At 20.6% G+C, this 22105-nt stretch overlaps 4 protein-coding genes across 4 annotated transcripts; 2 read left to right on the forward strand and 2 right to left on the reverse strand.

The window, feature by feature from the left end:
* Positions 1-415: 415 nt before the first annotated feature.
* PF3D7_0318100 (stomatin-like protein, putative) lies at positions 416-1540 on the forward strand (the record flags this gene model as incomplete). Its single annotated transcript, XM_001351215.1, has 1 exon — positions 416-1540. One exon carries the CDS (start codon positions 416-418, stop codon positions 1538-1540), a length of 1125 nt encoding a protein of 374 aa, XP_001351251.1.
* Positions 1541-4951: 3411 nt separating this feature from the next.
* On the forward strand, positions 4952-12325 carry PF3D7_0318200 (DNA-directed RNA polymerase II subunit RPB1; the record flags this gene model as incomplete). The annotated part of the gene is made up of 1 exon (XM_001351216.1): positions 4952-12325. The coding sequence occupies one exon, from the start codon at positions 4952-4954 to the stop codon at positions 12323-12325; it is 7374 nt and encodes a 2457-aa protein (XP_001351252.1).
* A 652-nt stretch (positions 12326-12977) lies between these two features.
* PF3D7_0318300 (conserved Plasmodium protein, unknown function) lies at positions 12978-16779 on the reverse strand (the record flags this gene model as incomplete). Its single annotated transcript, XM_001351217.1, has 3 exons — positions 12978-15821; positions 16151-16575; positions 16689-16779. The coding sequence occupies 3 exons, from the start codon at positions 16777-16779 to the stop codon at positions 12978-12980; spliced, it is 3360 nt and encodes a 1119-aa protein (XP_001351253.1).
* A 1400-nt stretch (positions 16780-18179) lies between these two features.
* Positions 18180-21926, reverse strand: PF3D7_0318400 (conserved Plasmodium protein, unknown function; the record flags this gene model as incomplete). Its single annotated transcript, XM_001351218.2, has 17 exons — positions 18180-18309; positions 18412-18482; positions 18583-18649; positions 18750-18831; positions 19040-19109; positions 19194-19334; positions 19459-19530; positions 19637-19710; positions 19788-19893; positions 20012-20091; positions 20216-20273; positions 20446-20496; positions 20593-20656; positions 20830-20872; positions 21003-21101; positions 21239-21449; positions 21570-21926. The coding sequence occupies 17 exons, from the start codon at positions 21924-21926 to the stop codon at positions 18180-18182; spliced, it is 1776 nt and encodes a 591-aa protein (XP_001351254.2).
* Between the last annotated feature and the right edge of the window lie 179 nt (positions 21927-22105).

Raw genomic sequence — 22105 nt, forward strand, 5'->3', positions numbered from 1 at the left:
TATATATATATATATTATATATATATAATATAATAATTTATTTTTTGACGCTTAAAAGTCATATTTCAATTATATATTAAGAGAAAATAAATAATATAATAATTTCCTCTCTTTTTTTTTTTTTAAGAAATATTTAAAAAAAACAAAACAAATATTATATATATTATATATAAAATGTACATTTAAAAATATTATAAATATTTTACCAAATAGCCAGCCCATATATAGAAGTGTAAATTATAAAAATTAACAGAGAAAAAAAAGATTGTGTAAAATTAAAATCTTTGAAATATTAACATATATATATATATATATATATATATATATATATATATATATATGTTTTTTTTTTTTTTTTTTTTTATCGTGATTTATCAAAATAATTATTATAAGATTGATAAAAATTCATGAGAAGATGAACACTTTTTTTTTAAGTAGATTTAGAGGGGGCACTTTTTTTTTACAAAAGTACGAGAAAATATGGAACCGAGCTAAAGGGTATCATACATATAATTACATTTTCCAGAATAATAAAAATATAATAAACCATAAAAAAAAAAATAGAAATTTGTTTTTATATGAAAAAAGAAATTTCTATACAAGTAATGATGGAAAAAAATATACAAAAAAGTTTTGGAACCATTTAGGTTTTGTGATTATACCTCAAGAAACAGCATATATAGTAGAAAGGTTAGGAAAATATAATAAAACATTATTGGCAGGTATTCATTTTTTAATACCTTTTATAGATAAAATAGCTTATGTTTTTTCATTGAAAGAAGAAACTATCACGATTCCAAATCAAACAGCTATTACTAAAGATAATGTTACTTTAAATATTGACGGAGTATTATATATAAAATGTGACAATCCATATAATTCTTCTTATGCTATTGAAGATGCTGTTTTTGCAGTAACTCAATTAGCTCAAGTTACTATGAGATCGGAATTAGGGAAATTAACCCTTGATGCAACATTCTTAGAAAGAGATAATTTAAACGAAAAGCTGGTTAAGGCTATAAATGAATCAGCCAAAAATTGGGGAATAAAATGTATGAGATATGAAATTCGTGATATTATCTTACCTGTGAATATAAAAAATGCTATGGAAAAACAAGCTGAAGCAGAAAGAAGAAAAAGAGCTGAAATTTTACAAAGTGAAGGAGAAAGAGAAAGTGAAATTAATATAGCTATTGGAAAAAAAAGGAAATCTATATTAATAGCAGAAGGACAATCTTTTGCTATCAAAGCTAAAGCTGATGCTACGGCAGAAGCTATAGAAATTATTTCAAATAAAATAAAAAAACTAGATTCAAATAATGCTATTTCTTTACTTGTTGCTGAACAATATATTGATGTTTTCTCAAATATATGCAAAAATAATAACACTGTCATCATACCAGCAGATCTAAATAATATCAGTAGCCTTATTTCACAATCGTTGTCCATTTATAATAATATTCAAAATTCCAAAAAGGAAAATAATCAAATTCACACCTTACCAATTCAAAAACAAATTCATTCTGATATGAACAACTAATTTGATTCAAGTTTTGCAAAATAACAATGTTACACTTATAAAATTGAGGCAATTATATGGTTAAATAAATATATACATATATATATATATATATATATATATATATATTTATATATATATATATATATTTATATATATATATATGTATGTATTGTTTTTTTTTTTTTTTTTTTTTTTGGTGGATAAATTTACACACAATAATTTTCGTTCATATGACCTGACTTGTTCAGAAAAAATTAATCATGTTCATACAATTATGCATTTTATATAACATAAAAAAAAATATTTTTATTTATATATATATTTAATTTCAATGGCAGAAGTTGCGCAATTATTCCTTTTAATATTTCATCTTTTTTTGTTAGGTTTTATTTATTATGATTAGATTTTATTTTTTCATATTTCATAATAATGTTGATTAATGCTTTTATATCTATAAATTGTAAGTATATATTTTTTGTTTTACATTCTTATGAACCATAAGGAATGGTAATGAAGCTAGTCTTACATATATATATATATATATATATATATATATATGTATATGTATTTATTTCATTTTATTATTTTCATTTTTTTTCTCTTTTGAACATATTTTTTCTTATTTGTATATTTTTTTTTGAAAATATTTGTTTTAAAAAATTAATTATAATATGAAAACAACTATATTTTTATGAAAGCATTTTTTTCATTATCACATGGAATATAAATATACTATTATATCTTAAGGGAAAACATAAAAAATAAGTTGTGTATATTGTATACTAAAAAAAAAATTATATTCAATGAAATTTATATTATATATATATTATATGTGTCTAAAAGAAATAATTAATATTTCCTTTATTCTCCTATATCATATATTCATATTATATTACAAGTTTAATGGTTTGAATAAAATATAATAATAATAAAAAAAATATAAATTCAAAAAGGATAAATGTATGCACATATAAATACACCTTAATAAATATATTATTTGTACTTTTATATGTTGCAAATTTTTTGGAAAAGAAGTACAATGGATTTATACGTTTTGTCATTTTTTTTTTTTGTTTTTCATATAAGTTTAAATTAAAAATATATAAATATAAATATATATACATATATTATAAATGTATAATTTATATTATAAATTATTTGTTAATAAAAATAAAAATTGTACACTTTTTTAATATTTATAAATATTCCATGTTTTCATTTTTTTTTCCTCTTATAATATGTAGCAATGTTAAACTATGATGTACGGTTAAAAATATAATTAAAATAAAAATTATGCGTTTTTTTTTTTTTTTTTTTTTTTTTTTTTTATACTTTAAAATTTATAAGTAGTTCTTATTATATATCTACAAATATTATAATATTTTTTTTTTTTTGACATGTTAAAAAATATATAAAAGAGTAATGAATAATACACGTACAATTTATAACATTATTTTATTAAATATGTGAAAATTATTATTATATATAGGTTTTGTATATATATATATATATATATTTTATGTTGTTATCAAAAAATTAAATAATATAAAAAAAGTTCTACTTTTATTTTGATAAATATATAAATGATAATATTTAATATGAATGATATTATAATATTAAGTATTTTATTATATAAAAAATATAATATATAATAATATATTTTTTTTACCTATAATAATTTTAGTGGAAAAAAAAGAGGAAAGAATTAATATAAAAATTTTGTTCTTTAGTTAAGATCCATAAAATATATATATATATATATTATATATATATATATAATAATATATATATATTATATATATAATTTTTTAATATACCCCATATAATAAAAATAAAACTTAAAAAATTTATAATGTTATTTTGTTGAAGTGATATATTAATATGATTTATTAAATAATAATATATGTACAAATAGAAGAACTATAATATTAATATTATATATTATATATATATATATATTATAATATATATTTATAATAAATAATACTATATTTATGAGAATACATAATATTTTAATAATATATATATTAAAATATAATAATATATTATATCACTTATTATATATATATATATATTTTATATGTACAATATTTATTTATTCTTTATATTATTTCTTTTTTTTTTTTTCTTTTTTTTTTTTTTCCATAACTTAGTGGTTGATAGTAAAAGTAATTTATAAGTTCATTATGATTTTAAAAAAATAATTTTTATTATCATTTTTTTTTTTTTCTTTTTTTTTTTTTTTTTAAGAATATAAAATAAACTTTTTATATTATTTTGTATGTATATATTATTACTTTGATATATATTTATAAATTAATTATTACATATATATTTATATTATTATATATATATATATATAATATATATATTTTTATGAATGCTTTTACTTTTTCTTCATAACATTTATATATATATAATATATATATATATATATAATATAATATATTTTTTATGAAATAATAATAAAAATGATGGTTTTATTTTTCCATTCCTTAATGTTATTATTATAAATTTTTGTGTTTCCACATATTGAAAACTATATTAAAGGATAATTTTTTATATTATTATATATATGTAAATATGTATGTATAAAATTATATTAATATGGTCCTTATTCTTTAATTTAGTAGATTTAATTATTTCTTTGTTTATTTTATTTTATTTTATTTAATTTTTTTTTTGTGAGACTACATTTTTTAATGGTATAAGAGAATAAAGGGTTATTTATATTATTATATGTGAAATATTATATAATATTGAATAATAAAAAATTAACAAAAAAATAAGAGGCATATATAATATATATATTATATGCATATAAAATGTTGTAATTTTTTATATTTTTTTTTAATTATGATCTTTAAATTATATATATATATATATATATATATATATATATATATTATATATATGTGTTTATTTTATTTAACTGTTGTTTCTTATGAAGAGTAAATTATAACATATATATATATATATATATATATTTATATATTTATATATATGTTTTATTTGTATATACGTTTTCATAACTTTTCTTATATATATATTAACACTTAAAAAAAAAAAAAAAAAAATACTTTCAAAATATTTGATTTAAAATCATGTATAAATATAACGAAGATTATATATATTGTAACATGAAAAAAAATTAAAGGAAAAATTTAATTAAAAGATTTACACATATTTATATTTACATATATATATATATATATATATATATATATATATATATATATATATTTATTTATTTATTTATTTATTTTTATGGTTATGAAATCAATGGATGATTATCCAAGTTGAACAAAAGGAAGATTTTTTTTACCATAAAAAAAAAATATATTTTTAAATAGAATATAGATATATAAGAGAGTCAATAAAATTAATGTAATATATATATATATATATATAATATAATTATATATAACAATGACGGTTGATTTGAATATTCCATATTCAGCATGTGAATTAAAGAGAGTAAAACGATTAGAGTTAGGTGTTTTGGATCCAGAAATAATAAAAAAGATAAGTGTTTGTGAAATAGTAAATGTAGATATATATAAAGATGGTTTTCCAAGAGAAGGTGGATTAAATGATATACGTATGGGTACTATTGATTATAGGACCTTATGTGGTACATGTAATATGAATGTAAAATATTGTCCTGGTCATTTTGGTCATATAGAATTAGCGAAACCTATGTATCATTATGGTTTTATGAATGTAGTATTAAATGTTTTAAGATGTGTATGTTATCATTGTGGTAGATTATTATGTAATGTGAACAGTTCTAAAGTTAAATATATTGAAAAGATTAAAGTAAATAGTTTAAGATTACGAAAATTAGCTGAACTGTGTTTAGGAATAAGAGCATGTGATCATTCTGTAGAAGAAGAAGGATTAAATATTAACGATAATTCTTTAAATAATTTTTATAACAATGATTTAAGTAATTTAAATATGAATCAACAAATGCTTTTAAATAAAAGTAATTATACGAACATATTTGAAATGGTTAGTAAAGAAGATGTAGATTGTGGATGTGTTCAACCAAAATATAGTAGAGAAGGACCAAATATGTATATTCAATTTTTACATAGTAGTGAAGAAGATATTGATGAGAGTAAAAGAAAATTAAGTGCTGAAGAAGCATTAGAAATATTAAAGAAAATTAGAAAAGAAGAGATGAGTATATTAGGATTTAATTCTGATAGGTGTGTACCAGCTTCTTTAATATTAACATGTATACCTATACCTCCACCATGTGCGAGACCTTATGTTCAATATGGAAATCAAAGAAGTGAAGATGATTTAACTTTAAAATTATTAGATATAGTAAAAACGAATATACAATTGAAAAGGCAAACGGATAGAGGAGCAAAATCACATGTATTACAGGATTTATGTTCCTTATTACAATTTCATATAACTACCCTTTTTGATAATGATATTCCAGGTATGCCGATAGCAACCACACGATCTAAGAAGCCTATAAAAGCTATAAGAACAAGATTAAAAGGTAAAGAAGGAAGACTAAGAGGTAATTTGATGGGTAAAAGAGTGGACTTTTCAGCAAGAACAGTTATTACAGGAGATCCAAATTTAAATATTGATTATATAGGTGTTCCTAAATCGGTAGCTATGACATTAACATTTTGTGAGACAGTAACACCTTTAAATTATGATAATTTAAAGAAGCTTGTAGAAAGGGGTCCATATGAATGGCCTGGAGCAAAATATATTATTAGAGATAATGGTACAAAATATGATTTAAGACATGTACGAAGAAATTCAGAGAAAGAATTAGAGTATGGATATAAAGTAGAAAGACATATGACCGATGAAGATTATATTTTATTTAACAGACAGCCTTCATTACATAAAATGAGTATTATGGGTCATAAGGCCAAAATATTACCTTATTCAACATTTCGTTTAAATTTATCAGTCACTTCACCGTATAATGCTGATTTTGATGGAGACGAAATGAACTTACATTTAGCTCAGTCACATGAAACAAGATCTGAGATTAAACATTTAATGATAGTACAAAGACAAATAGTTTCACCACAAGGTAATAAACCAGTTATGGGTATAGTACAAGATTCCTTATTAGCTATAAGAAAATTTACAAGAAGAGATAATTTCCTTACAAAAGAAGAAGTTATGTCCTTATTAATTTGGATTCCATATTGGAATCATGTGATACCAACACCAGCAATAATAAAACCAAGGGCATTATGGACAGGTAAACAAATTTTTTCGATGTTATTACAATTTGATGATATGAATATAGAAGATGATAAAAATGACACAGCCAATAATAAGGTTGGGAGAGATGTTAATACAAATGTTAACAAGGATAGTAGCAAAATGAATACTAGTGGTAATTATTATTATGGTAATTCAACTAATGATAATAATGATGATTATTTAGAAAAGGGAAATGCATATTCAAGAAGTGGAAATAATCATCCTAATAGTCCTTTATCTATTGGGGATAATATAAATGTAGGAAATGTACAGCAAAATGATATGAGCTCCCCCAATAATAATAATAATAATAATAATAGTAATAATAATAATAATAATATTGGTGGAGGTATTAATTCATTTAAACGTTTTAATATGGTAAAAATAAATTTAATGAGAGACTCTTCAACATCATCTAAAGATGATAATCCATATTGTTCAATTAATGATGGTAAGGTTATAATAAAAAATAACGAATTATTAAGTGGTATCATATGTAAAAGAACTGTTGGTTCTTCTAGTGGATCGTTAATTCATGTTTTATGGCATGAAATGGGTCCAGATAAAACGAAAGATTTTTTATCAGCTTTACAAAAAGTTACAAATAATTGGCTTGAATATGTTGGTTTTACTGTGAGTTGTTCAGATATTATTGCAAGTAATAAAGTATTAGGCAAGGTGCGAGAAATATTAGATAAATCTAAAAGTGAAGTGTCAAAACTTGTTGAAAAGGCACAGAAAGGGGAATTAGAATGTCAGCCAGGAAAATCATTATATGAATCTTTTGAAACTAGAGTTAATAATGAATTAAATTGTGCTAGAGAAATGGCTGGAAAAGTTGCATCTGAGAGTTTAGATGAAAGAAATAATATTTTTAGTATGGTGGCTAGTGGGTCAAAAGGTTCTATTATTAATATATCCCAAATTATATCATGTGTAGGTCAACAGAATGTTGAAGGAAAAAGAATACCATTTGGTTTTAATCATAGATCTTTACCTCATTTTATTAAATTTGATTATGGTCCTGAGAGTAGAGGATTTGTATCAAATTCTTATTTAAGTGGATTAACACCACAAGAAGTATTTTTCCATGCTATGGGAGGTAGAGAAGGTATTATTGATACTGCATGTAAAACATCTGAAACAGGGTATATACAAAGAAGATTAATAAAAGCCATGGAAGATGTTATGGTACAATATGATAGAACTGTAAGAAATTCATATGGAGATATTATTCAATTTTTGTATGGAGAAGATGGTATGGCAGGTGAATATATAGAAGATCAAATTATAGATTTAATGAAATTAGATAATAAAGAGATTAATAAATTATATAAATATAATTTTGATGAAGAACCATTTGGAAAGGATTATTATATAGGTAATAAAAATGATGGTAGTAGAAATACTTCGTATATAGATTATAATAAGCAAAATATTTTAAATCAAGAATTTGAAGAATTATATAAATGTAAAAATTATTTATGTAAAGAAATATTCCCAGATGGAGATATAAGACAACATTTACCAATTAATATGAATAGACTTATTGAATATGCAAAATCACAATTTCCATGTATACCATTTGTAAGTAATAATAATAGTACAAACAATAATAATAATAACAATAATAATAATATTAGTAATAGTAGAAAACTTATGGATAAGGGTAATTTATCGTCTACACATAATCATAAGGAAAGTAAGAAAAGAAGAAAAAGAAGAAGGAGAAAAAATAAATTTGATAAATTTAAAAATGAAAATAATGAACTTATGTCTGAAATTAAAAAGGAGTATGAAAATAATGATCTTAATAATATGATGATAAGTAAAGGAGATCAATCACCTTTTAAAGGTATGAATGAATTTCATATGGGTGTTGCAGATAATGACATGGGATCAGATTTAGGAAATAATAATAATTATAACAATGATGATTTTGTTGATGATGATTATGTTGATGATGATTATGATGATGATGATGACGATTATGATGATGATGACGATTATGATGATGATGACCTTGACGATGATGAGAATTATTCAGATAATATTAATATAGGAGGAAATAGAAAATATTATGGAAATACCTTAAAAAATAATTATGATGAAAATTCCATGTTAAATCCAATTGATGTTGTACATAAAGTTAATAATTTTTTAGAAAAATTAGTAATTATTAAACAAATAAATAGTAATGATACTTTATCAGTTGAAGCACAAAATAATGCTACTATTTTGTTAAAAGCACATTTAAGAACTTATTTGAATTCAAAACTTTTAACTCAAACTCATAAAGTTAGTGTTAAAGGATTAGATTGGTTATTACAAGAAATAGAAAAAATATTTTATAAATCCTTATGTCATCCAGGAGAATGTGTAGGAGCCTTAGCTGCTCAATCAATTGGGGAGCCTGCAACTCAGATGACATTGAATACATTTCACTTTGCTGGTGTAGGTTCAAAAAATGTTACATTAGGTGTTCCAAGATTAAAAGAATTAATAAATATAGTAAAAAATGTAAAGACTCCATCAACAACAATATATTTAGATGATATGGTTTCAAATGATCAACAAAAAGCTAAAGATATTTTAACAAAATTAGAATATACTACATTGAAACAATTAACTTCACATGCACAAATTATTTATGATCCTAATACAACAACAACTATTTTAGAGGAAGATAAATCATGGGTTAATGAATTTTATGAATTCCCAGATGAGGATGATACTCAATATTCATTAGGTGAATGGGTATTAAGAATACAATTAACCAATATACATGTAAATGAAAAAAAATTAACTATGAAAGAAATTGTTTATATTATATATTCTGTCTTTTCAAGTGATGAATTAGATATTATATATACAGATGATAACTCAGAAGATTTAGTTTTAAGAATTCGGGTGAAATATTTAAATGGTGAATATAATTTTATGAATTATGATGTTGTAGATAATGCTAATGAACAAGTTGATGAACAAGAAGAAGATGAAGAACACTTAGTTGCTAATGATAGAGGTAATTACGATGAAACAAAAAATAGTACTCATCCTCATCATGATTATAATAACAATACTACAAATATATTTAAGTCCAAGGTAAAAAATAATATATCATCAGATATAAATACAAAGAATGAAGATAGTATTAGTATAAATAGTAGTAACAATGAACAAGTAAAAAATATTAATTCATCACCCGTTTCAAATAATATGCATAATAATAATAATAATAATAATAATGATAGTAGCAATATTAATGATATTAAAGTGAAGAATATAAAAAAAGAAGATGGAAATGAAGGTGCATTAAGAGGCGGTGGTGATTCTAATACATCGGCTTTGTTTGGAAATAAAAATAGTCAAAAGGAAGATAATATCGTGAACAATAATAATGATAATAATGATGATGATGAGGAGGAGGAGGAGGAGGAGGAAGACTTTTTGTTTGGTGACCATAATGTATCTCCAAAAAATACGAAAGATGGAAAAAATAAGAATACAAACAACAAAAGTAATAATAATGAAAACAAAAACAAAAAAAGCGGAAATAATAATAGTAATAATAGTAATACGTATGATGATGGTGATGTTGATAATGATAATGATGACGATAATGATGATAACAAGAGTGATATAACAATCAAAGAGGACAATGATGTCGCATTCATGAAAACAAGCACAAAAAATGCAGAAGAAGATTTAGAACTTAAGAATAAGAATCATATTGAACATAACATTTCTAGAGAAGATACAGAAGATACGTTTTTAAAAAAACTAATGGAACAATGTTTGTCCACATTAAAATTAAGAGGTATTGAAAATATAACTAAAGTATATATGAGAGAGGAATCCAAAATAACATACGATTCAGATAATGGGAAATTTGTTAGAAGTTCTCATTGGGTATTAGATACTGATGGATGTAATTTAGAAAATATATTTTGTGCACCACAAGTAGATTTTAAAAAAACAGTATCTAATGATATTGTAGAAATATTTGAAGTATTAGGTATAGAAGCAGTAAGAAGAGCTTTATTAAAAGAATTAAGAACTGTAATATCATTTGATAGTTCATATGTTAATTATCGACATTTATCAATATTATGTGATGTTATGACACAAAAGGGTTATTTAATGTCTATAACAAGACATGGTATAAATAGAGTTGATAAAGGACCATTAATTAAATGTAGTTTTGAAGAAACTGTTGAAATATTATTAGAAGCAGCTGCATTTGCTCAGGTAGATAATTTGAGAGGAATTACAGAAAATATAATGTTAGGTCAATTGTGTAAAATAGGAACTGGTTCATTTGATATAATAATAGATAATCAAAAATTGAATGATGCAAATCAAAATTTAGAAACTATTCAAGATTTAACAAGTGCTGGGTTTACAACACCAGATAGTTTACATGTTATAACACCTGATGGTTTACAATCACCTGTGGCAATTAATACGATAAATTCTCCTTTACCATTTTCACCAACATATAATGCTAATTTATTATCTCCTACAGCACCTATAGATAATGTTAATAATTTATTATCACCACAATATAATTTACAAAATTATGGAGATAATGTAATGTCCCCAACATCAAAAGATATAAATAATTTAGATACATTAAAATTAGGTGGGAAATTTTCACCAACACAATCACCTAAATCACCAACATCTGTTATGCATTCACCATTCTCTCCTTTTGATCATCAAAACCAACAACCAGTAGATGCAACAAATTTATTATTTTCTCCGAAAAATAATAATATTATGAATTATAATGTATTCTCACCTAAACCAAATATTAATAATAATGTTATTCAATCACCTAATATATATTCTCCAAATCCTATGTTAGATATTTTTTCACCTAAACCTCAAATTAATCATAATATTTATTCACCTTCATATTCACCAACATCACCTACGTATAATGCAAATAATGCTTATTATTCACCAACCTCACCAAAAAATCAAAATGATCAAATGAATGTAAATTCGCAGTATAATGTTATGTCACCTGTTTATTCAGTAACATCACCAAAATATTCACCTACATCACCAAAATATTCACCTACATCACCAAAATATTCGCCCACATCACCAAAATATTCGCCCACATCACCAAAATATTCGCCCACATCACCAAAATATTCGCCCACATCACCAAAATATTCGCCCACATCACCAAAATATTCGCCCACATCACCAAAATATTCACCAACATCACCAGTTGCACAAAATATTGCTAGTCCAAATTATTCACCTTATTCAATAACATCACCAAAATTTTCACCAACATCTCCAGCATATTCGATAAGTTCACCTGTGTACGACAAAAGCGGTGTAGTGAATGCACATCAGCCTATGTCACCTGCATATATTTTACAATCACCTGTGCAGATAAAACAAAATGTACAAGATGCGAATATGTTTTCGCCCATACAGCAGGCACATGTCGATGAAGCAAAAAATGACGACCCATTTTCTCCAATGCCTTACAACATAGACGAGGACGAAATGAAGGAAAATATGTAGGATGGAGTAGTTAAGCATAATAAATAAAATTATGTGCCAATACACACACACATATATATATATATATATATATATATATATATATATATATATATATATATTTATATATATTTATTTATTTATTTATGTATATTTTTTTTTATTATTCCCTCATTTTGTTACCATTATTTCAATTCCATATTTTACTTTTTATCAATTTTATTTTATTTTTTTTTTTTTTTTGTGTTGAAATGTGTAATATACATATGAAATTTTAAACCTTTTGGTGTCGCAATTGAAGTTATATATATATATATATATATATATAATATTTTTTTTTGCATAAAAAAAAAAAAAAAAAAAAAAAAAAATAATATATACATATATATGTCTTATTTTGCATTTGAACAAAAAAAATTAAAAAAATTGTAAGTGTAATAAAAAAAAGTCCTTTAATTAAAAAATAAAAAAATAAAAAAATAAAAAAATAAAAAATACATAAATATATAAATACATAAATATATGAAGATATAAATATATATATATATATATATATATATTATTCCATTTCAATATATGGATAAACAAAACATTTAACATATAAATGTGTTTGCTAAGCACATTTGTATGGTTTAAAAAAAAAAAAAATAGATAGATAGATATTTGCTTTATTCTAACAATTTTCATTTTTTAAACATATAATTATATAAACATAATTATCAAATAAATCAAATAAATGATATTGTGGTAAAATAATATTTAAGAAATCATTTCTTATGTCACTTATAACATTTTTGATATCGCTAGCTGATCGTTGATATATATTACCTTTATGATAAACAATTTCTTTTCCTTTATTAGATATGACATATGCATTAATATGTGACATGGGTGATATTTTATGTAACATATCCATTTTTAATCTTTTTTTAATAGTACTACTTTCATCTGTAGTTTCAATAACAATATATGCACTTTCATTTTTAATTTTATATTCTTTTAATGTTATTAAAGTTTCTAAAAAGAAAGATCTACTAGAATAAATGATTTGATTTGTATTAACATCTCTTAATACTTCTATTTTAATAATTGTTCTACAGGTAAAAAAAAGTGGAGTATATGGCATGCTAGGTAAATTTTTTTGACCATAAAAAATATATAATTTCAAAAATTCATTTTTCTCTAATATAACTCCTAATTTTTTCTGTACAAGGAATTCAAAAAAATTAATAAATTTTATTTCCTCTAATAAATGCTTTTGAAATAGTCGCATATATTTTTGATTATGATTTTTTAAAAATCCAATCTGTTCTGTTATTTCGTCATGTTCTTCATTATCTGTAGAATTATTATTTTGAGCTTTATTATCATCTCTACTTTTGTCTTTTTCAATCATTTGTCTGTCTTCTCCACTATCATCTTTTTCAATCATTTGTCTGTCTTCTCCACTATCATCCTTTTCAATCATTTGTCTGTCTTCTCCACTATCATCCTTTTCAATCATTTGTCTGTCTTCTCCACTATCATCCTTTTCAATCATTTGTCTGTCTTCTCCACTATCATCCTTTTCAATCATTTGTCTGTCTTCTCCACTATCATCCTTTTCAATCACTTGTGTGTCCTCTCCACTTTCGCCTTTTTCATCATTATCATTATTATCTTCCCCTTTGTCTAAACTTTGAACACTTGCAGGGGACTTAGGAATATAGCTTTTCGCCAAAACATTAAGGGAATCACAATAACGAAACGTTTTATAAACCTTCATAATTTCAGGTAGCTGACCCAAAAAATTGATGGATACATTTCTACCTTTTAAGTGGGGATATTTTTTATGAATAGGATGATCATCATCATTCGAAGATTCATCTATATTTAAATAACTTTCAAAGATATGAGAAATGACGGAATAGTAGTGTTCTTTTTTAACAACTTTAAATGATTCATGATAGGCTACATAGTATGTATTTAAATAATCATCAATGTTTTGCATATTAATAAAATCGCTAGATTTATTAGCACCTTGTATTGAATTTAATAATTTAAAACAGTGATCACTGTTTGAAAAACTTTGATTTCTATTTTCCTGGTAATTTTTTTCGGCATCATTAGAGAAGGGGTATGTATAGGCACTGCATTTATTTAATGAATCTTCATTATTAAAAATGTTATTATTATTATTATTATTACTATTATTATTTGTATTGTTTGTATTATTATTTATATTGTTTGTATTATTATTATTTATATTGTTTGTATTATTATTATTTATATTGTTTGTATTATTATTATTTATATCGCTTGTATTATTATTATTTATATCGCTTGTATTATTATTATTATTTGTATTAATAATATTAGAATCATTTGTTATATTTCCCATAGCATTATTTGTATTTGTTGCAAGATTCATGTTGGTTATGCGATTTATATCATCCTTAGTGCTGTTAATTAATCCAACACCTGTCTTATTCTTCAATAATTTATTTTGATTAATTTGAAAGAATTTTTTTAATTCATTTTTTAAAGCGAGATGACTTTTTAATATAAATGTATTTTTATTAACATCATTTATTAATTGAAAAATTCTGTTATTACATCTTGAACTTTTATTACATAAAATATTTACAATTTCTTCATATGTATAAGAAGATAAAAATTTTTTATAATATTCTTTCTGGGAATCAAAAAAGATATTTTTTTTTCGAATAAATAATAATGGATCTATATTTTTATTATATTTTTGTAAACTATCATTTTGTTTTTTTTCTTCTTTTATATCTTTCTTTATTTTTTTTTTATAATATTTATCATGAAACATATTATTTTGATAAATAGAATTATTTTTTCTTTCAAAATGAAAAAGCATATCTTGTATTTTACTTCCATCAACATTACGATTACTTTCATGAAAAAAACTTTTGATATCTTGTTGAATATCTAAATATATATTACTTGATAGTACATTATATTTTACAACATAATTATCGATACATACTAAGATATGATTCACATTTTTTCTTTTCTTCCCTTTCTTTTCTATTAATAAATCTACATTTTTTATTATAACATCTAATATATACAAATCTAAAACAACATAATAATTAAAATAATTTAATTCATATTCTTGAATAAGAGGATCTTTTAAATATATATAAACATTTAAAACATGTTCATCTTTTTTTTCTTTCAAATAATTATGTAAAAAATTAAAATACATAAAATTATTCTTAAAAAATAAATTGCTGTCATAATTTAAAACATTTATTCTCTTCTTGTTTAACATAAAATCATTTATTATGTATGTTGAAAAAACTTCAAAATTACTATTATTATTAACATAATCTATAGCACTTGTTTCAAACAATTTCATATTTAATTCACTTTCGTTTTTTAAAAAAGTAGACTTAGTAATAATTATATCGTTCAATCTTTTTTGCATATCAAACATTCTTTTTTTCAAATCTTCTAAATATTCCTTTAATTCTATTACATTTTTTTTCTTCTCCTTATCTAATTTCTAAACAACAAAAATAAAAAATTAATAAAATAAAAAAATAAAAAAAATTAAAAAAATTAAAAAAATAAAAAAAATTAAAAAAATAAAAAAAATGTAATTGTATATATATATATATATATATATATATATTAATGCAAGTAAAATATAAATGTGTTATAAATCCATATGTGTCTGTGTGCATCAAGTTGGGGGGATTACAACAAATTGGATATATACACATAAATACAACATATATAAATATATAAGCATAAAACAGACAAACAAATAAATAAACATATATATATATATATATATATATATATATATATATTTTTTTTTTTTTTTTTTACCTTTTTGTTAAGATTTGTTATTAAATCAATTTTTGCTAATAAATTTTTATACACAAAATTAAGATAATAAATATTTTCTCTCTGGAAATTATTTATGGTATCCTCAAACATTTGTAACTTTGTATCTTTTAATTTTTCAATATATTCAGAATATCGTTTTAATTTCTTTTCATTATTTAAATATATTTGATTTAATAAATTTTCATTATACTCATATGATTCATATAATTCTGTATCATCTTGTACTATATGTTCTAATTTGGTTAATATGTCTTTTTTAAAATCTACAATGTAATTATTAACATCTTCTAAAAAATGAACCACCTCTAATATATTATGAACTAGCCATTCTAATTTATGTGGTACATTCGAAACGAATTCCTTCTTCTCTACGCTCGGCAAAATATTCTTCGATACATATAATTCTAAAAAGAGAGCAAAACATTACATAAATATTATATATATATATATATATATATATAAACCAAATGTATAATTTTATTTTATTTTTTTATTTTTTTTTATTTTTTTGTCTTACTCTTATCGCAATATATGTACTTTGTATTAAAACATAATTGTATTATATAAGAAATAAAAAATATATATAAACTTATATATATATTATTCATTCTTTCCGTCTTTTCTTTTTCCCTTAAATATATTTTTTTTTGTTCTTTATTTTTTTTTTTTTTTTTTAGGATGATCTATATTCTTATTTTTTTATATAATTATTCACATTTAATTATTTCAGAATTTTGTTACAATATTTATGTAATATAATAAATTGTTACATAGGTATTTTTCTTTTTTCATATTTACATATAAACATATACAAAATGAATAGTTAATTTGATATATTTACATATTTTTAAACATGTGTTATATATATATATATATAAATATATATATATATGTAGTCACAAAAATGTAGTTTAAATATTTTTATAAAAAGTTATACATGGTGATAATACTGTACAAAAATAAATAAATACATATTCATCATGTTCAAAAAAAAAAAAAAAAAAAAAAAAATTAAATTAAAACATATGATATTATATATATAATACATACATATTATATGTATTATATTATAATTATCAAATGTATTAATGAAGCGGATAGAAAAATACTTTTTTATTTTTCATAATAAATAAAACTTTATAAAATATTCTTTATAGTCTCTACACTTGATTCAATTCTCTTCAATATATTATCTACAGAAATATTATATATATATATATATATTATATATGTAAATAAAAGAAGAGATAAACAAAAAAATTAAACCATAAAGGTAAATATATAATAAATATTATGTATTTATTATATATAATTAAAAATTGAAATACAATATGATTTATATATAATACTATTTTATATATAATAAAATTACAAAAAATGTATAAATAATATTTATATATATATAATACATTATTTGATATTATTATATAAATAAAAATAAATAATAAAAAAAAAAAAAAAAAAAAAAAAAAAAATTCTCATACATAATGTATAAATATTTTTTATATATGATCGATCAATTATATTGAAATGTTATATAAAATATATTTATATATAATATATATATATATATATATATATATATGAGGGTTTAGAAAAATAAAGCATATATATATATATATATATATAAATATTCGTATATAATAATATTATGAAGAATTCTTAAAAAGGACATAAAAAAAAAAAATATACATATATATATGTAATAAAAAATGAAATATAATAATTACATATATAAATACTTATGAATACAAAAAGCAATTAATTATTTAATTATTTTTAATGAAAAATATCAAGATTGTAATTTAACAAAATATAAATATAAACATATATATATATATATATATATATATATTATGTATAATAAAAAAATATGAAGCATTAAAAGAGAAAATCTTTAAAACATTTTGTTATAACATGTTTATTTCTTTTATTTTTTTTATTTCTTTTATTTTTTTTATTTCTTTTATTTCTTCTATTTTATTTTATTTTATTTTATTTATTTTTTTTATTTTTTACCTGTATTACTTAGTAGTTTACTTTGTATATGCATATATTTTTGTTTCGTTTTTTTATCCTTTTCGTTGTTATTTTCTTCAATAATGTTATTGTTATGTTGTACTTTTTTTTGTAACAGCCTTAAAATGAAGAAAAAGATATAAAGAATATCAAAAATATAAAAAGTTCACGTTGTATAAATTTCACAATATCATATATTTCTTTTATTTAATTTTTGTAACCTTTCATTCCTTTCATTTATTCTTTGCAACATTTCTTCAGACAGCACATTTTTTTGTCGTTTTTCAGTCTTCTATAAAAAAAAAAAAATATATATATATAATAATATATAATTTATACAATATTTCATATATGTTTTAATCTTTTTCTTTTTATGATTTTATAAAATTAACGTTTTTTTTTATTTCCTCCTTTTTAATGCTAAGTTGTTCTTGTATTATTTGTTTCTTTTTCTTAATACTAAAAGGAATAATATATATATATATATATATATTATTAATATAGATGAATTTATATTATTTTAATTTTATTTTTTTTTTTTTTTTATTTTTAGTTATACTCTTCTCTTATTTTTTTATTTATTTTCATTTCTTCTTTTTTAGTTTGTTCCTTCTCTTTAATTTTGCTTTCTGATTCTTGTTCTGTTAATCATTTTAAAATTGAAGGAACATATATATTATGTAATTATGTATATATGTGTATATTTTATTTATTTATTATTATTCATTTATTATCATTAATTTATTATCATTAATTTATTATCATTAATTTATTATCATTAATTTATTATCATTTATTTATTTTATTTTTTTTTTTTTTTTTTTTTTTTTTTGACGTCATTTCCTTTACTTTTTTTCTCTTTCCACTGCTGTATCATAAATTTCTTTTCTACATCTTTGATGCTGTTTTTTTTTTGCTCCTGCTCCATTTTTTAAATAATATATGATGAGAAAATGAATAATTATTTACTTATGAATGTTATTTTAAAGTTTACTACCCTTACGTTTATATTAATGATGTTAATTGTATTAATATATTTATTCTTCAAATTGTTGTAAACCAAAAATTGTTTGTACCAAGAAATATGCTCAAGTATTTCTTCTTCACTCTTGTTTATACAATTTTTTAATACATTGATGATGATCTTTTCAATAATATAAAAAAAAAAAAATATATATATATATATGTATATATTATTATTATATAAATAAATAGAATATGATATAATATTACTCTCCTGGTTATTATTATTTTATTTATATTATTACTTCATCTCCTAAAGAGATATTACTTTCATATACTTTCATAAAATAATTATTTTCATCATCACTCCATTTACCCTATAATATTGATAATAATATATAACCAAATAAAAAATGGGAATAATATAAATAAATAAATATATATATATATATATATATATATATTTTTTTTTTTTTGTTGTACTGTTTTTCCCCCTATGTCTTCAATATGATTTCTTGTTTCTGCCAACTTTTGAATTATACTATATACACCTTTATCTTAAAAAAAAAAAAAAAAATTTAAAATTTAAATATATATACATAATTATAATATATATATAATATTATTTATTCACCTATGTTGGAAGACATATAGTTATCCTCTAAATATTTCAATATCCCTTCATCAATTGAAACGTCATGTTTCATAATTAGCATATATAGAGTAATATTTATATTATTCTAAGGTGTAATGAAAAAATATAAACATGAAAAATATAATGTACATATCTAAATATATCTTATATATATATATATATATATATATATATATATATATATGTATGTATCCATTTGTTACTTCTTCTATGCTTTTTTCTTTAAAATCGTCAAAAATATTTTTTGATAAAATGAAGTACTCCTTTTCATTTAAATCGGAAACTGATGTGAATTTACAAATAATATAATATATATATATATATATATATATATATATATATATATATATGTATTCATTGACGTATTTTATTTTATTATTAATTTTTTTCTTATATCTATGACCTACCAGAAGAACTTATGTTCTTCTTATATTCGGATATTGTTTTTTGTAAAGTGTATAACCACTATATATAAAATATATATATTATGATCTCGTAAATATAATATATTCATATATTTATTGAATATAATGTAAATATTAGGTGTCATTTAAAAAAAATATATTACATATTGTAATATATATATATATATATATATATATATATATATATATATATATATATATGTTTGTATAACCTCCTTATATTCATTATCTAAAAAGTCCTTATGTTGTTTAATACTCCTTCTCTGCAATAATTGAAAATTAAGTATTATATTAAAAATATTGTTTAAAGCAAAGGTTATATTATTACTTATTATTTTATTTTTTTATTTTTTTATGACATTCAGCAAATTAATATGATCTTTGTTTATCATCTTGTTTATTTCTTTGTCTAATTTACGAAACCTATTGAAAAATATTTAGTTGTCATTGTATTAGCAAATAAGTATATTTATATGTAAATATTATGATATATATTATATAGAAATATAAAAATTATAGGAACATAAAATATGATTATATGAAAATATAAAATAAGATCAAAAGAATAATAGATTTGGTAAATAGTTAGAAGTTACGAGGAAGTTAAGTATCGATATTTTATTTTCCATTCATTAATATCTATTAGAATAATAAAAAAAAAAAAAAATAAAAATAATATATAATAAAATAATGTAATAAACATATATAAAAACATATAATCGATAGTTTTTGTGAACATATTATACTTATTTTATTTTATTTTTTATACTTTTAACATCCATATAAAAGAGGTCATTTTTTGTTGTATTAAAGTCCATAGTGTTTTGAAAAGTTATTTTTTCATAAGTATCATGTAGATGTAATTCCCCTATTTTAATATATTTCAAAAAGGAAATAAAAAATTACATTTAAACATTATTATATGATTGTATTGTTTTATTTTATATTAAATTATTTTAATAGTTTACATATATATATATATATATATAAATTCATTTAATTTACTTTTTTCATCCTGAGTTTCTTTTTGATTTTCGGTGATAGCTATTTCATTTTTCTCTTCCTGTTCAACTTGAGGAATATAATTTTCTTCATTGTCTTTTTCTTCATAGTTTGCTATATCATATTCTTCTTCCTTTCCTTCTACGTTTAAATGTTCTAAATCGTTACATTTTTGTTGTGATGCATCTTTATTTCTCCCCTCACTTGATGATACCTTTAAATGGAAAAAAAAAAAATAAAAATAATAATAAAATTTTATATTATGAAAACTGTAATTATTTGTTATATATACTATATATATATATATATATATATATATATATATATATATTACATCATCAGATGTATTATCAAGATTATTATTAAAATTAACTTCTTGAGGTATTGAACAAACATTTTCCTTTAAACTATTGTTTAAAACATTTTTTTCTGCTTCTTCCTCATCTAAGCATTTCAAATTATCATCTAATAAAATAAGATCCTCTTCACTATCTAGAAAACTCTCCTGTTCACATTCATTATTAGACAAGCTACTGTTCATTTTATTTTTTTCTGAATATTGATCCTCTTGTTCTTTCAGTTCTTGCTCTACAGTATTCATATATTTCATAATTATTTTATTCTTATTATTGCACCTTTTGTCATCGTTTTCAAATTTATATTTAGAGATAGAGTTTAAATTCTCCTTCATCCTTATTACTTTTTTAAGTCGTAATGAAAGAAAAAAAATAAGGTTGTGAATGAGCTCTTTGTGTTCTTAAAATATAAAACAATAAGAATAAAGATGGAACAATATTATGTAAATCCATAAAGTTAAAGGAACATTGTTATGTTTTTACATTTTCATTTAAGAAATTACATATAAATAAA

The sequence above is a fragment of the Plasmodium falciparum genome (assembly GCF_000002765.6).
Source record: "Plasmodium falciparum 3D7 genome assembly, chromosome: 3".
Taxonomy (NCBI): domain Eukaryota; phylum Apicomplexa; class Aconoidasida; order Haemosporida; family Plasmodiidae; genus Plasmodium; species Plasmodium falciparum.